Genomic DNA, 27,148 nt, shown 5'->3' with positions numbered 1-27,148 from the left:
AGAGAATTAACCTTCCACCTAGAGTGCCAGGTCTCCCAGAAAACAGAAGAGCATTTCAGTAGAGTTATTTTAAGGTGGATTTTACTTTCTCTCTCAAGTTCCCAGAAATTGCTTTATCCATTTTTCTACCATTATGGAATCTCTACTGTTCTGGACTATAGCAAATACCAAAATGATCAAGGCCTATTAGAGTGCAGTGGATTGGCTCCATACATACAGTAGTATTACTTGCAACATTTTAGACTAGTATAACACTTTTATTTATTTTGGTGTTTGTATCTTTAGTTTTTAATTCAGTTGTAAAAATCAAGCAATCCATTTCCACCCTGTCTAGAATCAGCTTCTTATTTAAAGGATTGTGGTTGTAAGGAACACTTTAATTAAATCCCACATCACTTAATGGGCACTACTGTGAGTAAGCCCCTATGCTGGGTGCTGGGTGTGTGTGTGGATTGGGGGAGGGGGCTGGAGAAAGGTGCACAAGACTTGCCCTTGTCCTTGAGGTGCTCACATCCACTCTTTACTCTTTAGCCTCCTGTTTTTCAGAGGTGAGGCATGGATGCTAAAGGCAATGTGAAAGGGAGAAAGATAAAGGGCCAGAGCTAGGGATAAATTCTGATGAAGGGCTTTGGGGCTGGCTTCCTGGAGGTGGTGGCAGCATTCAAGCTGGGTCTAAAAAATAGAAAAGGTTTTATGGTCAATGATGGTGGAGTGCAGAAGGGAAGCACAACTCAATGGGAGGTAGCAGCAGGAGCAAAGACTGGAAGTAGGGGAAAGCACAGGACATTTGTGTAGATCAGTAAAAATCATCTGGTTTCACATGAGGATTGGCTTTGGGTGGGGAGGAGTGAGGGGAGCTAGAATAGCAGATTAGAGCTAAATTGTAGAAGAATTCCTCAATTGTCACACTAGATGTTAGGCCATAGGAACCCACTTAAGGTTCTTGATCAAGGGAATGATATGTTTATAGCCGGTAGTTTGGGATTAATTTCCAATGTGTTGGCTAACCATGTGAGATCATGTCATTTCTAGATTGGGGGTCTGGAGATACAATATAGCTTAGTCATACTAAGCACTGAGTAAATGTATTCTTGAAACCTTAAATAAGCGGTTCTAAACCTTACTGTGGGTAAATCACCTGACAAGTTTTTTAAGAGGTGGGCTCAATCTCAGAGATTCTGATTCCATTATTTTAAGGTAAGGCTTTGTTTAAAAGTGCTCTGATATATTTATATAAATACCTTTATATAAAGGTAATTATAATTTATAATGAGGCCAAGGTTGAGAACCATTGCTTTAAGGTAAATAATGACTTCATTCCTTTTAATACATCTTTTAGGATGAAAGATTCCCTGTGCTTGACATGGTAGTGTGGATAGCTCTAATATTTTAGGGAATAGAATTGAAACAACACTAGATGAACTTATTTTGTTGCTAAGTTTTATACAGGAACAAAAATAGAAGTGAATATTGTTGGCAAAATGATTATTGATTGGGAGAAATGTTTGAATGTTTCTTGGCAGTTTTGTATTATATTTAAAGTCTAATTTAATGAGAGCTTTTATAAATAACCCTAAAGCAAATTCTTGATAAACCGGCTGTCCCTTTTTTCCCCTCACTTTCCCTTCCCCCAAATGGATGTCATTACTATAAAATGTATTTTAGAATTATCTTTTTCTTTCCTTGTTCTATCAGCAGTTTGCGATTCATAATTTATAGAGTTTTTCCTCCAGTATAATTATATTCTGCAGTTTTAATACAAAATGTGGTTCATTGTTGGATGGTATATAACTACAGTCTCATGGTAATCCTGAATGTTAAATTTTTATCTAGAAATATCTAAAGTCAGAAACTCTGCCACAAATCTTAAAAAAAAAAAAAAGTCTTCCAACTATTTTATTCTCATCACTCTCTTTTTTAAGTAAAAAATAATTTCTCTTCGGTTGGCTTTACTGAAGTGCTAAATAAATTTGAATAGTTGATATTCCTTTTTTAAAAAATAGTGTTTAAAATAAAGTAGAATTTATTCTAGGTAAGTTTATAAATATTTTACATTTCTGCATTACAAATCTGAATCAGTGGTTGATATTATTAAGAAAACCATAAAGCATCAGTATATACTGGGAAGTACATGGTCCTTAGAGTCAGGGAGGGGCCCTAATATTACTAGGCTGAGTGGTTCCTCAGAACCTTGGTTTCCTCCTCTAAAAGAAGGAGATTAGGTGAAATAATTTCTGAGGTTTCATCAAGCTCCAACACTTTATGACATTATTAGCAAAGAAACATTATGCAGCTAGAAGAATTTAAAAAGATGATATATTTTAAAAACGCCTTATCTCTCTTATAACTAAAAACCCTACTTTAAATATCAGTTTTACTCATCACCCTCTTCCTCTTATTGCCCGGTATCTGAATTACAAGGCAATTCTTTTTAATGGTTTCAGGGTCATTCCTATCTTCTTCTCCTGAAAATAACCAATGTGGCCAAAATAGGGTGTATAAATTAAGGGCGTTATAACTTAACTGACTTTTAAAGCCATTAATACTGACCTTTGAGACCTGGCTTTTTTCCTGGTCCCATCAATCACTTCTATACCACCTCCCCCAATACAAAGGGATAGACAGATGTGGATACAGTTTGTATTACTGGGGGTTATAATGGTGGGGAGGAGAAAGGGGGAGTGAATAGAAGAAACACCATATTTTTGGTTTTTATATTTCATAGTGAGTAAAGCTGTATTTATTTTAAAGGTGAATAAATGTGTGAATGTTGATTTTTTTTTCATATTTAGGTCATACTACTAGATATTACACTGGAACTTCAGAAGCAAATTATGTCTGAATTAGAGATTCTTTATAAGGTAATTTTTTTTTTTGGTCATTTTTCCGTATAAAGCATGACTATGGTCTTGGCTTGCAGGTTTTTAACTACTTTTGTCTTATTTTTGTTTCAGTGTGATTCATCATATATCATAGGGTTTTATGGTGCATTTTTTGTAGAAAACAGGATTTCAATATGTACAGAATTCATGGATGGTGAGTTTTCCCTTTTAAAATACTTGAAAAATGCTTTTTGTGGGAGAGTGCTTTATAACATGGTTTTGATATAGATGTCAAGTAGAATAAAAAATAATTAAAATATACTAATAATTACTTTCTTTATACTCTGAAACATCTTAGTGTTGGGAGTTCTTGGTGTTAAATATTTGTAGCTGACCTGTTATTTCAAGAATGTAATTTCATTTACTTTTATTGAAAAATTTAAATAGAACAAATTAAATGCTAGTCTGATCAGTGGTTTGATATTTGATTCCATACAATCTGTCTTTACTTGCAAAACAGATGTTCTGTTCTTTTAATGTTTCAATAGCCAAAACAGATTTTCTTTTCAAGAAATCTATTAACCCAATGTCCTGTGTCTTTTAGAAAGAAAATGGTTCTTAATTGCCAGATAAGAAATTGTTTTCAACACAGTTGTTTAGTTAAGATGTGTTTAGTTTTCTTTGGATTCTAGCCCTTTCTCGTCTTTATTTTTCATTCATTTCCATTTTAGTAACTCTTTCTTGATCTGAATATTATGGCAAAATTCAGATTTCTTGATACTTTATCAACGAAATTATGTCGTCATTGTTATTGTTTACCCATTTTAAATCAAAGCAGTCTTTAAATTTTACGTATTCAGTTTTACACTGTTTAACCCATTCAAATTCAACATTTTAAAATATACTTAGTTCATTCTGGGAGTTCTCAGTATAGAACTGAAGCAGTTAGTTCATGCACTGCAAGACTTTTTAGTGAACCAACACTGATACCTTGATAATGTGATAAAGGATATAATGTGTTCTAAATTAGTTATAGTAGATGCTAAGAATTAAGTCTTAAAACCAGAATGGGTAGTGTGACAATTACCGTTCAAAAAGACTAACTAGAAAAAGTGGATTCATAGAGCCAGTAGTTTTTTGAGGATTCCTACGGTTTTCTATGTAGAAGAACATGTAAATAGAGGTAGTTTTACTTCTTTCCAATCTGGATGCCTTTTATTTCTTTTTCTAATTATCCTGGCCAGAACCTTCAGTACAGTGTTGCATACAAGTAGTGAGAGCAGCCATCCTTCCTTTGCTCCTGATCTTGGAAGACTTTTAGTCTTTCACCATTAAGTATAATGTGGGTTTTTGGTAGATGTTCTTTACCAGGTTGTGGAAGTCTGCTTGTCTTCCAATTTTGTTGAGTATTTTTATTATGAAAGGGTATTAGAATTTTCAAATGCTTTTTCTGCGTCTATTGAAATGAACATATATTTTTTTGTCCTCTATTCCATAATTATGGTATATTCTATTAATTGCTTTTTGCATGTAGAATCAATCTTGCCTTCTTGGGATAGTTTTACTTGGTCATGATGTATAATCTTTTTTATGTGTTGCTAAATTAGATTTGTTAGTACATTGTTGGGGATTTTTACATTCATATTGTTAAGGGATATTGGTCTGTAATTTTCTTTTTTTATAATGTCATTGTCTGGTTTTGGTATCAAGATAATACCATCTTCAAAGTATGAGTTGGAAAGTGTTTCTTCTTCTGTTTTTTGAAAGAGTTTGTGAAGGAATGATGTTAATTATTCTTCAAACATTTGGTACAATTTACCAGTGAAGCCATCTGGTCCTGGGGTTTTCTTTGTGGGTAGTTTTTGTAGTCAGGTGGCATCTGTTGCCTGTTAACAGGAAAAGTCCAAGCCCACTTTTGCTCGCTGCATCTTGGTATCAGAGTCGCCAAGGAAAACACAGCACAATCAAGCACTGGATTGAACAGTGCTTTCCTCACATAAAAGAAGGAGATAGAGAAAGATGTGCTTCAGTAGTGGGAGTCAATTCCCCATGGCCAGCAGCTAGTCCTTCCTGATAGCCTATGCAAGGCAATGGGCCTTCCCCTACCCTTTTTGTGCTTCAGCAAAAAGACTTGCCGCCCCCATTCCTTTCCTACCCTACTCGTGTGGAGTCAGAAATGCTGAAAGGTGGAGGCATGCCTGAGGGTCATTGACATACACACTTAAGCAGGACAAAGCAGTACATATTGACCTGAAACAGGGAAAGATATTCTCAAACAAGGAGATAAGCCCAGCACAGGCTTTATGGGCTCTTTATCTCTTGGTAAGCAAGTGCTCCAAGCCCAAAGGCTCATTCTTATGTGGCCAGTTAGGGTTTGAAAGACTGTCTTCCATAACAGTATTTTTTAAGTTGTAGTATAATACATGTAACATATAATTTACCATATTAGCCATTTGTAAGTGGAAGTTCAGCAGTATTAAGTTCATTCTCTTTGCTGTGCACCTGCCACCACCATTTATCTCTAAAACTCTTTTCATCTTGCAAAACTAAAACTCTATACCCATTAAACAAGAACTCCCCATTGCCTCCTATGCCCAGCCTCTGTCAACTACCATTCTACTTTCTGTCTTTATGAATTAGACTACTCTCAGTACCTCATTTAAGTGGGATCGTACAGATTTTGGGGACTGGCTTATTTCACTTTGTATAATGTGCTCAAGGTTCATTCATGTTGTGTCATGTGTCAGAATTTCCTTCCCTTTTAAGGCTGAAAATTTCTTCCTTTTTGTGGGGGGAGGTGTCAGAGGGAGGATTATCAGTCAGTCTCTTTATAATTATAAGTAGTATTTTTCAGAATTTCTGTTTCTTCTTGAGTCAATTTTAGTGGTTCAGGGCTTTCTAGAAATTTGTATATTTCATCTAGATTACTTGTTGGTGTCCAGTAGTTCATAGTATTCCTTCATAATCATTTTTATTTCTGTGAAGTCAGTATTAATGCTTCCTTTTTTCATTCCAGATTTTAGTAATTCGAGTCTTCTCTCTTTTTTCTAGATCAGTGTACCTAAAGGTTGGTCAGTTTCTTTGCTTTTTCAAAAAAATCAACTTTTTGTTTCTTTGATTTTCTCTATAGTTTTTCTATTCTTATATCATTTACCTCTGTTGTAGTATATAGTAATTTCTTCTACTACCATTGGGTTTAGTTTACTCTTTTTTTTTGTAAGGTGGAAACAGGATATCGATTTGAGATCTTTCTTCTTTAATGTAAGCGTTTGCAGCTATACATTTCTCTCTAAGCACTGCTTTAGCTGCATCCTAAATGTTTTGATATGTTGTGTGTGTTTTTTTTTTCATTTATCAAAATGCTTCCTAATTCCCCACAAAGGAAATCTCTTGTGATTTCTTTTTTGACCCACTTTTATTTAGGAATATATCACTTGCCACATTGAATGTCCTTCTGTTGTTGATTTCTGATATTCCTTTGAGGTCAAAGAACATACTTTGTATGCTTTCAGTCCTTAAATGTATTGAGATTTGTTTTATACCTTAATATATTGTCTTTCCTGGAGAATGTTTCGTGTGCACCTAAGAAGAATGTATTCTGCTATTGTTGGGTAGAATGTTTTTTAGATATTTGTTAGGTCTAACTGGTTTATAGTGTCATTTAACTATTTTCTTTCTGTGTTAATTTTTGTTATAGCTGTTCATTATTGAAATGGGGCATTGAAGTCTCCAACTAATATTTTTTGATCGAGTATGCTTTATGTATTTTGGCATTCTGTTGTTAGGTGTTTAAATGTTTATAATTGTTATATCTTCTTGATAGATTGGCTTTTATTATTAAAAATGTGTTTCTTTGTCAAAATATTTATCTAAAAGTCTGTTTTGTCTGCTATTACTGTAGTCATTCCAGCTCCCCATTGATTACTGTGTGCTTACCTATTTGGGTATTTGAATCTAAAGTGCATCTCTGTGTCTACAAGAGTTGTATCATTTTATGTGTATAGTTGTATCATTTTTTGTCCATTTTACAATCTCATTTAATTAGAGCATTTAATTCAAATTAGAGTGTTTTCTGTAAGTCTTAGGTCTTTTATGTTCCTCTAGTTCCCCGTTACTGCCCTCTTTTATGTTAAATAGATATTTTCTAATGTACCATTTAAATCTTTTGGTGTTTTCTTTTACTATGTTTTTTGAGCTATGTTCTAGAGATTGCTGTTAACATCTTAACTTGTAACAACATAGTTCAGGTTAATACCAACTTCCTTTCAATAGTGTACAAAAACATTTTTCCTACGTAGCTTCATTCCTTCCCCCTCCTCTGTGTTGTTATTGTCATATAAGTTACCTCCTTATATGTTGAGTGCTGATCAATACAGTTATAATTATTGCTTTATGTAGTTGTCTTTTAAATCAGATAGAACAAAAGATTTACAAAGAAAAAAATATATTTATTCTGTCTTTTATATTTACCAATATAGTAAGTAACCTTTACCAGTGTTCTTTATTTCTTCATGTGGATTTGAATTACTGGCTAGTAACTTCAATCTGAAGTTTCTTCAGTCTGAAAGACTCCCTTTTATTTCTTGTATGGTCCCTCAGCTAGCGATGATCTCTCAGTTTTTATTTACTTGAGAATGTCTTAATTTCTCTTCGTTTTTTTTTTTTTTATAGGATAGTTTTGCTGGATATAGAATTTTGGGTTGACGGTCTTTTTCTCTCAGCTATTTGAATATGCCATCCAATTGCCTCTGATCACCATAGTTTCTGATGACTAATTAGCAGTTAATATTTTGTAATAAAATTTTTATTTTTCAATTATAGTTAGATACAATATTATATTAGTTTCAGGTGTACAGCATAGTGATTAGAGATCTATATAACTCACAAAGCGATCAACTCAATAAATCTAGTACCGCTCTGCCCCACACATATTTATTACAATATTATTGACTGTATTCCTTATGCTATACTTTGTATCTCCATGATTGTTTTGTAACTACCCACTTGTCCTTAATCCCTTTCCCCTTTTTCAGTGACCCCTCCAATCTCTCTGTCATCTGGTGACCCTCAAAATGTTCTCTGAGTTTGTTTCTAGTTTTTTGTTGTTTGTTTTTTGTTTAGATTCCAGATGTACATGAAATACGGTATTTGTTGTTCTCTATCTGACTTACTCCATTCAGCACGATGCATTCTAGGTCCATCATGCAGTATCTTTTTTCCATCTCTTTACTTTTAGTCTGTGTATGTATATTAATCTGAAGTGAGTCTCTCATAGGCAGCATGTGTAAAGGTCTTGTTTTCTTATCCATTCATTCACCCTGTCTTTTGATTGGAGCACTTAATTCTTTTTCATTTGAAGAATTTGTTGATAGATATGTAGTTATTGCCATTCTTTATTCATATTTTCGATACATTTTTTTTCTTCTTCTTTAAGAAGTCCCTCCAACATTTCCTGTAATACAAGCTTGGTGGTGATGAATTCTTTTAGCTTTTTCTTGTCCTTCAACTCTGAATGATAGTTTTGCTGGATAAAGTAATCTTGGTGGTAGATCCTGGGTTTTCATTACTTTGATTATTTTGTGCCAAGCTCTTCAGTTTCTTTTGAGAAATCAGCTGCCAGTGTTATGGGAGCTCCCTTGTAGGTAACAAACTGCTTTTCAATTGCTGCTTTTAAGATTCTCTCTTTGTATTTAACCTTTGGCATTTTAATTATGTTTAATCTTTGTATATACCTCTTTGGGTTCATCTTTTTTGAGACTCTCTGAGCTTCCTGTGTTTGTATGTTTATTTCCTTCACCAGGTTAGAGAAGTTTTCCATTATTATTTCTTCGAATAGGTTTTCAACCTCTTGCTCTCTTCTCCTTCTGGTAACCCTGTGATGTGAATGGTATTACGCTTGATATTGTCCCATAGTCTCCTTAAATTACCTTCATTTTGGGGGATTCTTTTTTCTTGTTGCTATTCTGATTGGGTGTCCTCTGCTACCCCATCTTCTATATCAGTGATTCGATCCTCCTCTTCATTCACCCTGTTGATTCCCTCTATGTGCTCTTCAGCCTCAGGTATTGTATTCTTCATTTCTGACTGGTTCTCTATTATAATTTCCATCTCCATTGTTATGTTTTCTATCTCTTTGTTAAAGTTCTCACTGAGTTCATGTACTCTTCCCCTAAGTTCATTGAGCATCCTTACAACCAGTGTTTTGAATTCTGCATCTGTTAAAATGTTTGACTCAACTTTGTTTAGGTATTTTTCTGGAGCTCTATTCAGTTTTTTCATGTGGGATATGCTTCCTTTTCTCCCCACTTTGGCTGCCTTTCTATGTCTGTTTCTATGTACTTCTGTGTAAAGCTGCTAAGTTTCCTGGTCTTAGTAGCATGGTTTTGTGGGGCCCAGTGGCATGGTCCTGAGAGGGGTCCAGCTGCAGGCCAAGTTTAGCCTCAGCCTGTGCCCCTCCAGGGCCACCTGGTAAGAGTCAGCAAGCAATCCACAGATGGCTGCCAGCTGTGCTGTGCTTAAAGTTGTTTCAGGAGGCCATGCCAGAAACCAAGGCTGGCTGTTGCCAGTGTGGGGCTTGGAGCTGCTCAGCAAGTGGCACAGGGCACACTGAGCACACCACTGGATGTGGCTTGGGTAGGGCTATAAGTTGGGAGGGGCGGAGTTTCAGGAAATCTTCTGGGAAGAGCAACCTCTGTTATCCAGTTTGATGACATCTCACCTATGGTGGTGCCTGTGTCCACATGCTGGGTTGGGGGAAGGGAGGGCTCAACCAAAGATCAATGGATACCACCAGCACTTCTGCCTGGGAAAAAAAAGCCCCTCTGGTCCTCGCCTCAAAGCCCTGTAACTCAGTGTCCCCCCGTATGTCCCTGGTGCTACCCCCAGTAGCCACCCTAGCACTGGAGCTCAGGGTGAGCAAGTCTGTCCCCACAAAAATCTGGTTGCAGTGGTGGGTCTCTTCAAGAGGAACATCTGTACCTGCTGGTTGCAGCTGCCATAGCCTCTGTTTTGCTCAGCCCATGTGGGACCAGGCAGCCTAGCGTGTCTGCCTCCGTTCCCAGGTAACTTCTTAGTTCTCTCTCTAGTTGTAGGGCTTCTGTTCATCCAGACCCCAGGTGACTCTGCTGCTTTTTGCTCCGTGGTTTCATCACAATTTTGGTGTAGTCACAAGAGGAGATGTACAAAGCCTCTACCCTCTATGCAGTAAATCTTTTTGATAACTCCTTGTACTTGATGCATTGCTTCTTTTGCTTTCAAGATTCTCTTTTTGTCTTTGTGGATAGTTTCATAATCTGTCTAGGTGTGGGTCTTTTTAAATTTATTCTACCTGAAGTTTATTGAGCCTCTTGGATGTGTAGATTAATGGTTTTCAGCAATTTTGGGAATTGTTGCCCATTATTTCTTTAAATATTCTTTCTGCCTTTTTCCTTCTCTTTCAGGTCTCCCATTATACTTTTGTTGATATGCTTAATAGTGTCTAAGAATGTGTTCATTTTCTTCATTCTCTACTTTCTGTTCCTCAGACTAGATAATCTCATTTGGTCTTTACATTCCCTGATTCTTTCTTCTGCATACGCAAATATGCTTTGGTGAATTTTTCATTTCAGTTATTATCCTTTCAACTTTAGAATTTATATATGTATAGATGTGTATATATCTGTGTGTGTGTGTGTGTGTGTGTGTGTGTATGTGTAATTTCTGTCTCTTTATTGATATCCTCTATTGGGTAGACATTCTGATATTTTACTTTAGTTCCTTACACATGGTTTTTATTAGTTATTTGGATTAAGTTTTTTTTTCCATTAAGTCCAACATCTGAGCTTTTTTAAGGACACTTTCTGTTGATTGCTTTTATTCCTATATGAGTCATACCTTTTTTCCTTCACATGTCTCATTTTTTTGTTGTTGTTGAACACTGTACATTTTTAATAATATAATGTGTTAACTCTGGAAATCAGACTCTTCCTTATCCCTAGGGTTTGTTGGCGATGATGTTTGTTATTGTTGTTATATGTTTGTTTAGTGACTTTTCTGAACTAGTCTGTAATATTTTCTCTTTTAGTGTATGGCCGCTGAAGCCTCTTTTTAGTTAGCTTACTGATTAGCCAAAGATTAGACAGGGTTTTCTTAAGTGCTTGGACCAGATAAATCCCCAGTCTTTGCTCGGGAGCTCTGTGTGTGTGTTGGGGCACCTTCAACACTTACCCAGGCAGTTGATAACTCTGCCTTAGTCTTTGCTTCCTGCTTGTGCTGATCCTCGTTCAGCCCGAGGTAACTGCTTAAAGCCTCCTCAGGCCTTCCTGAGCATGCACACAGCCTTATGCATGTATATGTCCTAGATCACCAAGAATATGTCGGAGCTTTTTGAAGCCTCTATGGACATCTCATTCCCCAGTGTTTCCTTTCAATGCTTACGGTTAGCTTATCATTTACCTAAACTGTTATCTACCACTTTAGTCAGTTACAAAGTTAATCAACTGCTTCTAATTAGTTTCAACGAATGCCCCTAAGAAAAAGGCTTTTTGTACTAAGCAAGCTCCGAGTCAGGTTGAGTAAAGACCGCATGGCAAGCGGGATCTTCCAGGGAAGTGATGTGACGTGCCTTCTTATTAAGTCAAAACTAAGTCCACTAAGCAACACCCGGATGCATCTCAGAATATATGCAGATGGATTTGGATTACTATCATGGGAATAAACTGTTTTCCCAAAAGCCCATGTTGCAAAGAAAGAAAGGACTTTTTACTTTTTCACCTAGCAGAGGCTGAGAGAGCTCCTGAAATTTTTGCTTATGACTCCAGATTTCAGTTTTGTTAATAATAATCATGGTCATTTTAAGGAAAATGTTGAAATGGATATGACAGTAATGTTGCTTCTTGTTTATTTACTACACATTTGTTTTTATTCTACATGCAAGACACTGCTTTCTATTTTATACCCTGTAATTAGGATTAGAATACGCCTTACCCCATGAGTCCTTTTGTTCTAGTGACATGAAGATGATAACTCTGATTCATCAATAGAAATATATAATTGTTTGGCAGCTGAGATGGGTTTTTGCTAATCTATTAGCACTTTTCTTTCTGGTGGATAGTGGTATGCAATAAAATGACTGGCTAGGAATGATCTGAGGCCAGGCAACATAGGGAAGTGAGGTCACAGAGAGCAAACCACCGACCTTGGAATCATTAGCAAATAGTTCATACTAACTATGGACAGATAAAGAAGAGATTTCTAAATGCCTAGAATACCAACATTTTAGCTAAGATTAAACTATCTCGCTGAGTATGTGTCATAGTAATATCACGTTGCGTGAGACTTTTTAAACTGTAAAAAGTTCACATATGATTTTCAATTATGTGATGTTACAGGGAAACCTTTTAAGACCTTTGCAGTTCTGGGAGTTCAAAGGTTCAGATCTTTTCTGAGCTCTGCCTTCAACTGACTCATGGTCATAGAGAGAACACTCATTTCTCTGAGACTCAGTTTCCCCCATCTGTCAAATAAAGTCATTGCATTAATCTTTAATGTCTCTCCAGCACTAATGTCTGATGATCTGATGGTCTAAAAATTGCCTTTTGGGGATGAGCTTATAGAATAGAAAAGATAATAAAACTGAATAAAAATTAAACTGAAAACAATTTGCCATTTTTAACCTAATAAGAATTATTTAACTGCACAAAGGGAACTCATCAGGCTTAATAGGAACTCTCGATTCTGAGTGGTCACATCTTTGTGTGTGTGTATGCGTGTGTGCCTCTGACAATTATCTTTAATGATTATGTCAAGGACAGGATGAATCTGATGACACAAAGCCATGTAAAGATTTACTCATATAGATGGCTAAGGAGAGTGAGATATAACCAAGATTAAATGGATATTTATAAAAACTAGTGAACTACCTCAAAATGGGATTCTTTTTTGGCTTCTTTTACTGATAATTGTAGTAATAAAATCTTTGTCTTTTTGATTTAGCTCGTTGACTATTATCCATTCCACTAATTAAGCCCCGATATATATCCTATGTAAAACTAAATCTCCTCTTAGGACTTTTTATTTGTATATGTGACTGAATTTGCACCTCCTGGTTTTGAATCACTCAAGCTGTTCACATCATAAAGGACTGGTGCAATAACCTGCATTTGTCAGTATTCCATATGAAGCTTGATCTTGAGACTGATCATCCTTCTAACTGCCAATTCATGTGCAAGATCAATGAGAACATAAAATGTTTTTCTACCATACATTCACTTTTATTGCATCTATAATAAAAATGCTGTTTTAGTAAATAAAGATCAGAAGTGTCTCTTTTTTTCATTATCTTCCCGGTACCACCCAGAGCCAAAACATAAGTTTTAGTCACACCATGGTTTTTCCGACTTCTTGTCAGAATCTGAAAATTGCAAGGCAAAATTAGTTAAAGAAGTGATCATTTCCTGCTTTAAACAGTATAAATATAAAACGAGTTGCTTTATAAAAAAAAATTATTATTAGTTTTAGGTATACAGTACATTGATTAGACATTTATATATTTTACACGAAATGATCCCGCTGATTATCAACCATCTGGCTCTACACATAGCCATTGTAATACTACTGACTACATTTCCTATGCTATGCTCCAGTTTTTTACAGGAAGAATTATTTAATGTTTTTCTCTGATATTCAACTTTAAGAAAACTTGACATAAAAATTTTCTTTTTGCAAAATAGACTTCACTGAATTTCAGAAGAATAACATGCACCATGTTAATCCCTTATGAAGTATACTTATAAATCATCTGGTAGTCAAGTGGTTAAATATGAATTTTAGTCTCTAGTAGAAACAAATTATTTCTCAAATATCCTAGATAATTCCATTGTAGAACTGAAAGACTGTACACCTCAACTTGATTCAAAGAAAGTTTATTACATATTGTTCAAACAGTTCTCACATAATCATATCATTAATATGAATAAAGTAGTAGTTCTTTGCATATCTTTCTGACATTTTTTTTTTTGGTTGTGTGTTTCTTATCATCTTCTCCTTTCCATTATTTTATAATTTTTTATTTTTCAGTTACATGTGACATTTCAGAAATTCTTATACCACTTGTGTAAGATTAAAATTTTAATAAGCATACCCAAATTTATACTTCCAAGTAAATACTAGTTCCTTGAAATAGTTACCTAGGAAAGGTATACAGTTATTCAATGATGTTATTGGCGCTGTAAATGGTTTACAGTCCCTTCTTTTGAAACGGCTTTCAGAGAACTATACCTTTCTGGTGATATTTTTGGTGATTTTAATTCATTTATTTATTCATATGACATATTTATTGAATATCTACTATCTGCTAGCTGTGCTAACTTCTAGGTTGATGAAAATTAAAAACAAACCAACAACATGGCCATGCTTTGATTATGTTCACAGTCTAGTGTTTTTGGCTTTTGGAAACTGCTAAAAGCTGAACTGGTAAAAGTGAAGGGAGTTAGTGAATAGCATTTTAGTGAAAAATGTTATGGCATAGGAGGTTGATTTTTCTTTTTTACCCCATAAAATGGTTTTCGAAGTGTTATCAAAAAGAATTAAAAACAAAACATTTTGAACTAAGTATCTTTGGAATAGATTGATTGCTTTGTTGATACCTAAATGGAAGATGTTAACACTGCTGTTTTACTTTATTAGTTTTTGTGTGTATTTTGGACCTTATATTCACCAGCTTTGTTTGGTTAACATGGAAATTCTGAGTGCTCACTTTGGCAGCACATATACTAAAATTGGAACGATACAGAGATTAGCATGGCCTCTGTGCAAGGATGACATGCAAATTCATGATGTGTTTCATATTTTTTTATTGCATCTCAACAAGAAGTTCAAATTTCCAGTTATAAAGTAAATAAGTCTTGGGGATGTACTGACAGCTTAGAAAATATAGTCAATAATGTTTTTGAAACGTATAGTGTCAGATGGTTACTAGGCTTAACATGGTGATCACTTCTTTAGGTATGGTATATAAATGTTGAATAACTGTGGTGCACACCGAAACTATTATATATTATATGTTAGCTATATTTTATTTAAAATAATTTTAAGAAAACAAGTCTTGGGGATGTACTGACAGCTTAGAAAATATAGTCAATAATGTTTTTGAAACGTATAGTGTCAGATGGTTACTAGGCTTAACATGGTGATCACTTCTTTAGGTATGGTATATAAATGTTGAATAACTGTGGTGCACACCGAAACTATTATATATTATATGTTAGCTATATTTTATTTAAAATAATTTTAAGAAAATAAAAATTATAAGATGGGGTCCTCCTAACTTACATTCGAGAAAACTGCTACACAGAGCAGATACCTAAATGTGATGGTCCTTTTGCTCTTCAGTTTTGTGTATGTATTAAGTTTACATACAAATTCTTAACCCGCCCTTGACTAGTTTTCTTCATTTTTACGTATATGTGATTGCACACACACTTGGGAACAAAATGTAAGTAACTAGTTATGGTTTATCTGGAAGTATCATTATGTCATAAATAAAATTGAACTAAAATTTTACCCTAGATGTTTAATGAATGATATGAGAAAAAAAAAATTTCTCACAGTGAATACACAGGGCAGAGGGGAGCACAGTACACTGTTCTAGTAGTTTTATTTATATATTTTTTAAATTTATTTTTATAATGGTGACATTGGTTAATGAAAGCCAGTAAGTTTCAGGTGTACAATTCAACAGTAAGGCATATATATATTGTATTGCGTGTTCATGGCTAGTAGTTTTATTTGTAGTAATACAACATGTTTGTCTCTACAGGGGGATCTTTGGATGTATATAGAAAAATTCCAGAGCATGTCCTTGGAAGGATTGCAGTAGCAGTGAGTATATGGCTTCAACCTTACGAAATCTGAGTGATTTTTACCTCTAGTCAAGCCGTATTCTTCTTATATCCTCAGGATGATTTTTTCTTTTCTTCAATCCCTATTGACTGCCAGGGCTTTCTTAACTTTCTTACCATTTTTGTGCTCTCTTCTTTTCAGAGACCAACCCACAATGACTACATCGTCACATGACATCTTTCAGGCTATGGGTACTCTGACTTGTTCTAGTTTCATATTTTGCAGGGAACTTAGTACTCTTGTTTACCAGTAAAATTTCTAGTTTCTTCAAAAAGAAAACGGGTTTGGGGACATTTTGTAATTATAAACATATTAGAAAATATTGTTAAGGTCTAAATTATTGAAATAAAATTGCCTATAAGAAAACACTACTAAGTATTCTTCAAGATTTTTGCAGATTTTTTACATTCTTGAGTTTTAATTTTTTTCACCCACTACATCTAGGATTTATTCCCTTTGTGATTAAAAGCAGTTTTCCTATTTCCTATATTCACTGATAAACTGATGAAATATTTCAAATAAGCCAAACTACTATTTAAGCCCCAGATTTCAAATTTGGAATAATGTAGGTTAAAAAAGTGTCTAGGAGAAGTCATGGAGTGGTATAATACTAAACAATTGCTAAACTAAAGACATTCTGATAACTTAAGCAGTTTAGTATAGAACAAAGGGAGTATACCATGTACCATTTAATTAAATGGCTGATTTTCACATTCATTATACATCAAACTGACAACTCAAATCCTTTAATCCGACATGGACACTTATTTAGTTTTAGTTCATTGTAATTCACAGCTTTCCTTTTTTTCTTTCTAATTATTAGTGTGAACAGCCCAGGGTGATGAGAACTTTCTTTTCTGATGCTATTGCTGTTAAGTAGCTTCTAATCTACATGTTTAGGTAGATTAGTATGAAATTTGAGTACTTAAATCACTATTTTAGATGAAAATAAAAATGTTTCATTTCCTTTTTTAATCTCGGGGGAATGAATGCTTTGTGGCTTTTGGCAGTTCTTGGCTCTAAAGTTTAATAACACGTATTATAAAGGGCAAAAAAAGGCAAGAATACCAATTGAAAAAGAAAAAAGCATATGATTTTATATACTCAATGTTATCTATTGAACTTGGCTAAAATAAGAATCCGCCTTCTTCAGTAGAGAAGCATGTTCTTCCTGGACTTCATAAATCTTACCTCTCCCTTGTGTAGGGCATCCACACAAGGCCACTGGTCTTTTCAATTCTGCTGGAGTGGGAAGCCTGTGAAGTGAATGGAGTCAGCAAAAAAAAAAAAAAAAAAGTAATAATAATAACCCAGCTTCAAATATAGAGCTAACCTATTGAGTTACTGAAAATATGACAAAAATTATTTTAGTGAAAGGCATTTAAAATAAGTGCTAGCCCAAAGCATTGTTTACATTTGCTCTTACATTTTTAAAAATTTGGGTTTTTTTTTTTTCCTGGAATGTGTCCAATTTCTCCAGCTTTTATGGCTCATCAGGTCATAGTAATGAAAACTGCCTGTGGCTAGAGTAGAAAAAAGGCTTTTGATAATTTTGCCCTTCATCTGCCACTTTTCATAAACTCTGCTAGGTCCTAAGCTTGTGTAATGCTTCCAAAGTATATTTTTTTAATGTAATTTGAGTAAGCTACAAACTTGGATAATCTTTGTTGCAGCTGACAAACACCAGTGGAAGGATTCTACCAGTCAAAATAAGACTAGCAAATTAATGGGTTGTATGTCATGGGTTTTATAGTACATGTTCTCATAGCCTACCCGGATCCCCAGTATCCTTGATTGTGTGTCCTCTAGTGTTCTGAAGACAACATCAACATCATTCCCTTGAGTTCTTTCAGTGAGACCAAGAAAGCATAAGAGAACTACAGCTAAATCAGAAACAACAGAATCAGGAGAGAGGAGGGAAATAGGTGTATAGTGAATACTTTCTTGTGCCAATCATTGGTAAATGTTTTATGTACAGATATTGCTATTTAGTCTTTACAGCAACTCTGTAAAGTATAGATTATCGTACATATTTTATACATGTGCAAGATGAGGTTTAGAAAAGTTAAATAGCTTGCCTATAGTTATAACTAGTCAGTAATAATTTGAACGTAGGGTTGTTTGACTCCAGCCCCCATGATCTTTAACTTTGCTTTCCTGAGAGAATGAGAAGAAAAGGAGAAAAAATGAAGAACAAGTTAAAAAGAAAAAAAGAAAAGTATGAGTCAGAATAATGGATTAACACATATGATCACTTCAGATTCTTTTCATGTCTTAGAACCACATGTAGGCATCTCTCCCTCCCCAAATTAACTTTTCCTTCTGGGTTCTAAAAATCTAGTATACAGTACAGGTCCAAAGATCCAAGGTTCATTACAGGATGGATCCCTGTCATACTTTATGGTATGTTGTTAAATTCTCTCTTGTAAGATGTATGGGAAGAGAATATCTGTCCCAGTAAAAGAAATTCATATAAACTGGCTTATTTTGGCCTTCCAACTTGCTCAATGATATTTATCCACTTTCCATTTGAATCTGGTCTCCTATAAAGAGGAATGCCTTTCTGCCTTTCCCGGCCATCTAACACATTTTTCTTCTCATTTCTGAAGCAGTGACACTGTGTACTATATTTTGAGTGCTAATGTTGATCGAAGTTGTCCCTGAAAGGATGTGTACTTGACATGTCAGGGAGTGAATGATTGACAGCAGATATAAGTACTCTTAGTGTCAAGGCTTTGTCAAGTCATAGTGAAACCTAGCCTTCTGAATACCAATAAAACTCTGTAGATTTTCAGCTGACAGATTTCTAGCTCTATCTACATTGATTCTTGTATGCTTATAAAGGAAAATGTAGTCTATTTTGACAAAGTTGGAAGAGTAATAATTTTTTGAATCTCTTAAATAAATTTTATAATTTTAGTATCATAAAATTAGTGTTCGTTTTATTTTTTTCTGCCTGACAATCTGAATATGATGAATTGCCTTCCCCTGTGTGTTTTCTGATTATTCACTTTCTAAAGGGCCAATTTTTAGTGGCATGTTATTTTTTAATGTGAAGGTTTTAGAATATGCAACTAAGCTTATACGTTGAGAAATTTGACATTTCCAGAACTCAGAAGATGATTACTTCCATGCTAAATAAGATGACTTTTTCCTACTATTCAAAGAGAAAATTGTTTTCATTATTGATATTATTTTTTATAAGCATTTAAGGAGATATTTTTGTCCCATTTCCTCTTTTTGTGTTAAAGTTATCATTATTACTATTTTAATATTTTCTTTCTTTTTATTATTATTTTGCTATCCAGAAAACGTGTTTTATTGTAATGCCACTTATTCCAAACCCTGGAAGAAATCATTTGCTATAAAAATGCATTCTGTTTTCTTAAAATAGACAAATATATTATGTAATTGATTATACTATGTTAGCAAATCTATCAGGAGTACATTCCATTTTATGAGAATAATTAAAATGTGTTAACCTCTGCTCAGCATTAATTTAGATTTTATCTTCTGTATCTTTAGTATTTGGAAATTGGGTTTCTTTCTTTGCATTTCTGTTAATATTGCTCATCGTCTTTCTTGATCAACTAAAATCCTTGCCTGTTTAGCCCCCAATCCTCTTTTCATCATTTTCAAGATAATGTAACTCACTTGGTTACTTCTCATAATGGTAGTTTTTCTCTTTCTTATAGTCCTGTGCCACCTAAAATTTTCTATAATGTAGGTATTTTTAAATTCTTGTAGTAAATTTGAGTGATAGGGGGTTCATTCATATTATCCGATATCTAATTAAGAATAATCAACCTTGAAATTGGTTCAGTCCACACTCATGTGCTTACAGAGTCAATGGGTGTAAAAATATGTGCATCTCCTTTTACAACGATTTCTATATAGAGATTTTTAAAGCTTTTAATGATTAAATTTTCAACATAAAAGGTAGCACTTGTAGCCAATGTACGTAGGGTCTTAGAAATATCCTTTTTTCAGTATCTTATTTGACAATTCTTGACTCAGCTGTTGAATGCTGGAATCCAAATCTAGTTCAGATGTTTGTATTTTCTCACTTTACTTCCATGACTTGCCATTTCAGTATTATTTACAGGACTCCACACTTATGCTTGTACTAGCCAGACAAGCCTGAGAGGATCATCATCTTTATGTACTTTGTTCTTTCTTACTCCATTTTGAAGTTATTTTACACTAACAGAAAAGTTGTGAGAAGGATAATGCAAAGAATTCACACAGATGCTTCACCCAGATTCTACAGCTGTTAACAGTTAACTACATTTGGTTAAAATTTATATATATAGTTGACCCCTGAACAATGCGGGGATTTGGGGCACTAACCACCTGCGTAGTTGAAAATCTGTGTATAATTTGGCCCTTCGCGTACATGGATTCACAACTACAGATCGAAAATACTACATACTTTTTTTCCTGAAACATTTGAGAATAAATTGTGGACATCATGACCTTTTACCTTTACTTCAAGTGCATATTTCCTAAGAACAAGGACAGTCCCTTACGTTATCACTGTGTACTGATCAAAATCAGGAAATTAGAATTGATAGATTACTATTTAATTAACAGTTCTTATTCAGATTTTGCCAATTGTCCAATAATACCCTTATAGACCAAAAGAAAAAAAAAAATTTCTGGTTCAGTCTAGGGTTATGCATTGCATTTAGTTGTCATGTCTTTTTAGTCTCCCTTAATCTGGAACAGTGTCTCAGTGTTTGTCTGTCATGACCTTGATGTTTTTGAAGAGTACACTGCCCCAACACTTTGCTGATATATTCTTACCTTGGCCTGAATGCTTTCTTCTCTTTTTTTCACATAGTCGAATCTGGCCCAGCACTTTGGTTAAAGCCTTCCTGACTACTGGCAGGAAAAGTTCTCTTTTCCACCCATTGCCTTCATTAGCGAACTTTCTAAAAATGTTTCTGCTTGGTCATAAATGTCATGACTTTTTAAAAATTTTCACATACAAGAGTATAGAAAAACAAAAATTAAAGGTCTTTGTCCCTTTTTCCTATCTTCCTCCCTGCTCACACCACCACAAAGATCATTTTATGCACATACACTTATTTCTTTCATCTCTCATACCTTATCTTCAGAACATTTTTAGTCCATTAAAGGAGGGAACCTGAAGCTTATACACTTGGCGTCCCCACAGAGCCTGGCCCAGAAATGGGAGATGTTTATTGGTTGAGAGTTTTAAAGGAAGGATTATGGTTGATATGATTATATGTTTAAGTGTGGAAAGTTCCATATAAAAAACCATCATTGTACTGTTTTCTCTTTCTTAAATTTAGGTTGTTAAAGGCCTTACCTATTTGTGGAGTTTAAAGATTTTACATAGAGGTACGTACTAAGCTTACCAGCTCTGACTTAATTTGGGGTAGGGTGGGGAGCTGTCCAGATCGCTTGATTTTTAAAGTGAATAAGTGATGTGATAATTAAGCCAGCTGATTTATTTGGTAGTTCAAACAGTGGCTGCTTTATGAATTTTTTTTCTTATTTTTTCCCTCAAATGCTCAGATTCTTTTCTATTAAATGTATCGGGGTGACATTGGTTAATAAAATTATATAGGTTTTCACGGGTACAATTCTGTAACATTATATTGCATTGTATATTCACCACCCAAAGTCAAATCTCCTTCCATCACCATATATTTGATTCCTTTTACCCTTTTCTGCCTTTTCCTTCCCCTCACAACTGCTCTAATTTAGATTATAAACTTGGTATTATATTTTTGTGAAAAATATTTACTAAGCATGTAAAAAGGTATTTCATAAATATTTGAAAATGACGGGATCTGATTTTTCTTTAGTTAATGCAAAACCTTCATTTCTGTATAATTGTACCTCTTCTTTATATTAAAATATTTCAGATATCATCATATACTGTTTCTTAAGAGATTGCTTCACATACCTTGAAGGTGAAACTTTAAATAAGGAATTGGTGAAAGCATCAGAAATTAGTCTCCTAATCTATTAACAGAACATATGAGAAGACTAATCAGATTAACTATTGAATGTTGCAAAAAGAACTTCCCTTTGCATTTTTTAAAGTTCCCAAAATGTCTGAATTCATTTGAAACAAATTATTAAGTGAGAAACAGACTATAACAAAGCAACTTCAGGGCCTAATGTTACTAACAATACTGTTTAATTTTCCACATCTGCTCAGCCTAGCTTTATGCATATTTGGGGAATGCAACAGCATACACATTAGATGTGATTAAAGGAAAGTTTTTTTTTAAAAAAAGGTATAAACTATGAGAGAAACAACTGATGTCTTCAGTTGTGGTAGCACATCTGTCACTAAGGGTTGTTTTTTGTTATGGTTTTCATGTCCTAGTGATTCCAATTTTTTCTTATAACCTCCTTCCTCTTTTGAGGAAGGTATGTAGATTTTGACAAGTAAAATATCAGTTCAGTTCTTGAAGGTATTTATGCTGATTAAATGGATCATAAACCAAAATTTTCTTTAAAACTAGCCCACTCTATTTCTAGATTGTAGTTTGTGCAAAATGTAAATGTAGGGAGAGTTAGTATTTCTCTTACTGGGTATAAATAAGCATGTAAACACCTCTGGTGAGTGAGACAGAAATGGAGCATTTTTCATTACCAAGAATAAGAGACATGGTATTTAACATAATATGATTTGTATTGCTTCTATTCCCTGTACTCCCACCTCCACACACTCACCAACCCATAGACTGTTTATAGCCATTTTGATAGGAATTAACACAGTGGTCAATTCTTGTCATTTTATTGATTTTTATGGACATCTGGTCTTCATTTGACAAAGGAACTCAAGGAAGTCATCAATTCTCGATAGCAAAGCCTCATTAAAGGGACCTTGCCAGGGAAATGCAAATGTTATTATTAAAGTGATACTTACGATCATCCTGTACTCTGGGCATAGAGCATAATTCTGACTTATAATGAATTCTTACTAGCCATAACTTTTGTGAGGGATCTTGGTAGCATTAAGAACTAATGTGGACAGGGAAATACTATTTAGTTATTCTGCAGTTATCTTTATTTATCTTTTAAAATCAAAAATCATGCAGATAAATAGATATACCTCTAGTAGTTCCTGTATCTAAATTATTTGGTTTTAGTTTTACTCTGTTTTGGAGAAATAATTGAATTTTTCATTTGAAATGGTGTCTTAATAGACATGTTTCAGATGAATTTATGTCTAGATCTAAAAGTAAAATTTAAGGTGTTGGTCAGATTCCCAGTACAACCATTCTGTGGTCACTGTAGGCCAATGTTGTTGGCCAGAGCCTCTCAGAGGCAAGTGAGTCCTTCCTAGCTCTGGGTGCAGCTTGGGCTAAGAAAGGTTCTTTAATCAGTGACTTATGAGGGCCTTAATGGTTTGACTGATTGAGGACATAGAAATTTGAAAAAGGAATCCTGAGCTTGTCCTTCTATCAGTCTGTGCTTCCCACAGAGAGTAACCCACTATAAAATATCACTAGTCTTGGGAAGAGGTTATATGCGGGGGGCTGAGTGGGGGCAGTGGTAGTGGGCCATACAAACTCTTTCAAGGGATATTAGTTTTAAATAAATACTAATGAGTGAATGTGCAGTTGCATTTGTATGGATGGAAAGACCAATGAATTATAGTGCAGATGAACAGTTATTCCCCAGTAATTATGGGAACTCAACTATAGAAATATATGGTAGTAATATGCCTCATTGAATGCATTTATACATTTAGCTTTTCAGATTTCCTTAGTTATTCTTGGACACTTTTACCTTCTGGATTTAAAAGCACAAGTTTTTATTGAAGAATGGAAGAAGCCAGGTGTCCCTAAAGACTTTTGTAATGAGAAATTTACTCTAGATTGAGTAGTTGTTAACTTAATATTTTAGAGGTTTTATCCATATTTAATAACTTGGATTCCATGAAAATAAGATTAAAGATGCCTTTTTATTTACCAAAAAGCTATTTAATTTTCTCCTTGATTAAAAAAATTGTAGCTTTTTAGATCAGTTCAATCAGGCAATTAAAGATCAGAGCTTTTAAGTTCAGCTAAGGCAATTAAATAGGTAATATACTTGTTTATACACTTTTGCTGTATAAGCTCATTGCTGTACCTTCTTAAAAGCCCATATACTCATTTTTGCTTTCTCTAAATGAATGATGATGGGAATTATAGCTGAATATGTGTCACATTGTCAAATCAAAGACAAGTGTCCTGTGTAGAAAGGGGAGCCTGGTACAGATGCCGTGAAAAGATAGGGAGTGGAAGGAAGCTGGCAAAGAGAATCACTAATGAATGATTTAAGTTTCTTTCTCCTTTGTCTCTAAATACCTATGTTCTCCTCTCATCATCATTTTTTTCTCTACCAAATACTGCCCCTAAAAACCAGGGCCTTGTACTTTATGAACACAAATTTTAAAAAATTAAGAAATGGAGATGTATTCAGTTATATAATGAAAAAAGAGTACAACCTATTGCTCATCTTTAAGTAGCTTCTTGGAGTACAGTGTTCCTGTACTTTTAGTTGTTTAAAATATGTATATGACATATTTTAATATGTAACATATATAGTATATTGTGGGATTTATAAAGCATTGTTACTGACTTCTAAACAAGCTGCTGAAAATCAAGTCTTTTCTATAGTGCATATTCAGTGAGGACTATAGAATAGAATGAAATCTGAGCACCAAGCAGTGGAAAACCAGTCATTCCATGTGGCTTGTTAATCTGGTACAGGTTAGTTTATTTGCTAGTATATTATGGCAACTGGAAATTTTTTTTGAGATTGAAGTACAACAGTTGCCATTCATAATATATCATCAAATATTATATTCAGTCAGGTTTTAGTATTGTTTATTTTGTTCTTTTTAAGAATTGGTTGAGATGATATATGTGAAAGTACTTTATAAACTATCAAATGCTAATACTTAGGTATGTCTGTATTATATAATATCTATGAAATAGTCCCTTTATCTACTTAGTAAGCATACCTTACTCCCAAATCAAGCCAGGGAGAGAGTTTATTATACTTAGTATTACTGGGTCAAAAATTATGAAAATCTTTTCTCTAAGATAAACATGTGATATCAGATGAGGACATAATTATTAAAAATGTTTGAAAGTTCCACCAAGATTAACTACTGTGGGAAAATTATCTTTATTAAAAAGCATGTGTGTGAGCCCTGTAAGCATAGCATATACTGACTGGGTAAAAACAAAGAAAATGAACAGTGAGAAAGTCTGTTAGGCCAGATCTGACATTACAGCAAACATTGCAGCTTAACTTCAAAACATACATCGCCACTAATGAGGTGAGAGCCCTGCATATTAATAAACCTACAGCTCCAGTCATAGCCATCATTACCCACATCAAACATAAATACAAGATTAACACCTATGCCATTTCTTTGGAAGATGTGAGAATGCCCTGGCAGTAACTGCTCTCTTTCCTTTATAAAAAAAATAAAAAAATAGAAATTGAAGGGTAATGAGAATAGAACTTAGATTAAGAAAATAAAATTGGCAATCAGGCTGGGGCAGTCTTACACAGATGGAGTTTATAGAAAGAAAGAACCTACATAGTTGGTGTCCCAGCACATTTTTTGTATTTTTGAACCTGGTTAGTTTCACTTATTTTCTCTAATAAGAGAGCTTTTTAATTTTTTTTTATGTTTTTTAAAATTTTTTATATTATTCTGAAGGCAAAAGAGCCCAAATAGATTTGCATTTAGAGAAACTAAGTCTTGTGATTTCAACATGAATGTTTGAAATTTTATTTTCTCCTCTTGGCTTTATTTTTTTATAAATCTAGCCTCAGATCTTCCGATTGGTGCTACGTTAAATGCCAAAGCCAATATTCTTAGTTCATTCACCAGCTATTTATTGTATACCTACTCTGTCCTAAGCACTGATCTACATACTTGGAATACATCAGTATACAAAACAAAAGATTCCTACACTCATGGAAATTATCTTCTAGCAGGGTGAGGCAGGGTTGGGAAACAATCCATAAATAATAAACATAATAATAAAGTAAATACAGAGTGTGTTAGAAGGTTTTTGGTAATACAGAGAAAAGAAAAAGTAGATCAGGCTTAGGAGAGGCAAAGTGTAGATTGCATTGTTCATTAGGTAGGCCTCAAAGAATGTAAGATTGGAGCAAAAGCTTACAGGAGCAGAGTTATTAGTCAAGTAGGTATTTGGGGTCCAGTTGGAAAGCAGAAGACATCAGGTGGGATGTGCCTGGAATGTTCATGGAACAGCAAGGATGCCAACGTGCCTGTGGCCAAGAATAGGGATGAGGGTAGAGTCAGTTGTTAGGAACTGTTGCAGTCCGTAATCCAGGTGAGCTATAGAAGCTCACATCAGGGAGACAGTCATGAAGTTGGGGAGAAGTGATCAGATTCTAGATGTATTCTTAATCTAGAGTCAGTAGGATTTCCTGATGGGTTGCTTGTGAGTTTTAAGAGGAAGAGAGGAGACAAGCTTACTTAAACTTTCAGTAGTAGTTCAGTGTGCTAAAAAATGTTTCTTGCTACCTTTTTTCTGTTAAAAGAGAGATCTTCACTAAAGGTCTTTTAATGAAAGAAAAAACTCAATATTAAGTGCTGACATGAATACAGAGCAACTGAAATTCTCATCCATTGCTGGTAGGACTATAAGCTGGTAGAGCCATTTTGGAAAATAGTTTGGCACTTTTTCTGCAATATGATCCAGGAATCCCACTCATAGTGGCTTTATTCATAGTAATCCAAAAGGAAACAACCCAGGGTAGTACATTCGTACAACGAATACTACTCAGCAGTGATAGGAAACAAAAGTACTGATACATACAACATGGATGAATATCAAATATTTTATGCTAAGTGTAAGAAGCTAGACTCAAAGGGCTACTTATTGTGTCATTCCACTTACATGACATTCTGGAAAAGGCAAAACTATAAGAATGGAAAATACATCAGTGGTTGCCAAAGGGTAGAGGAAAGGTTGGCTGTAGAGCAGAGGGAATTTGGAGGGTGTTGGAAATATTCTATAACTTGATTTTGGTGATGGTTACATGACTGTACACATTTGTTAGACCACATAGATCTGAGCACCTAGAAAGGGTGAATTTTACTGTCTATTCTTCCTCAGCAAATCAGGCTTAAAAAAAAAAAAAGGAAAGGAAAGAAGGCATTCTTTTACTTCTTAGCAGTATGGTAGAAGCTCTACTTTAGAAAATCCTCCTGCCAAAAAGACTGTTCTTTCAAAGGGTTTTGGTGTTTCTGTCATTACTACCATATCTCATGGTCCTGAAAAATCCTATGTAGGTTTGATCTAGCAACTCAGTAGCTTGAAAAAAAATCCTACATGATTTAAAGGACATTTGCAATGCCAAAAAGAAAAAGAGGTAAGTGAGGGAAAGATATCCTTAAAAGCTGCTGTTGGCATTGGCCACCA

The 27,148-nt window shown here is 34.4% G+C and overlaps 1 protein-coding gene and 1 non-coding gene across 12 annotated transcripts in view; both read left to right on the top strand.

Moving 5' to 3' along the window:
* The window catches only part of MAP2K5 (mitogen-activated protein kinase kinase 5), a 239,813-nt gene that overhangs the window by 83,735 nt on the left and 128,930 nt on the right, over positions 1 to 27,148 (top strand). For all 11 annotated transcript variants that reach the window (XM_025038819.1, XM_025038818.1, XM_015596119.2 and 8 more), the window contains exons 10-13: positions 2,793 to 2,861; positions 2,955 to 3,036; positions 15,619 to 15,680; positions 21,020 to 21,068. In XM_025038819.1, the coding sequence (XP_024894587.1) occupies positions 2,793 to 2,861; positions 2,955 to 3,036; positions 15,619 to 15,680; positions 21,020 to 21,068 (262 nt within the window). The remainder of the gene's footprint in view (positions 1 to 2,792; positions 2,862 to 2,954; positions 3,037 to 15,618; positions 15,681 to 21,019; positions 21,069 to 27,148) is intronic.
* On the top strand, positions 14,549 to 14,652 carry LOC112469895. Its single transcript, XR_003042749.1, has one exon. It is a non-coding gene; the product is annotated as a U6 spliceosomal RNA (small nuclear RNA).

The sequence above is a fragment of the Pteropus alecto genome, unplaced genomic scaffold (genome assembly GCF_000325575.1).
Source record: "Pteropus alecto unplaced genomic scaffold, ASM32557v1 scaffold86, whole genome shotgun sequence".
Classification (NCBI taxonomy): domain Eukaryota; kingdom Metazoa; phylum Chordata; class Mammalia; order Chiroptera; family Pteropodidae; genus Pteropus; species Pteropus alecto.
This window is presented reverse-complemented; position numbering and strand designations above follow the sequence as displayed.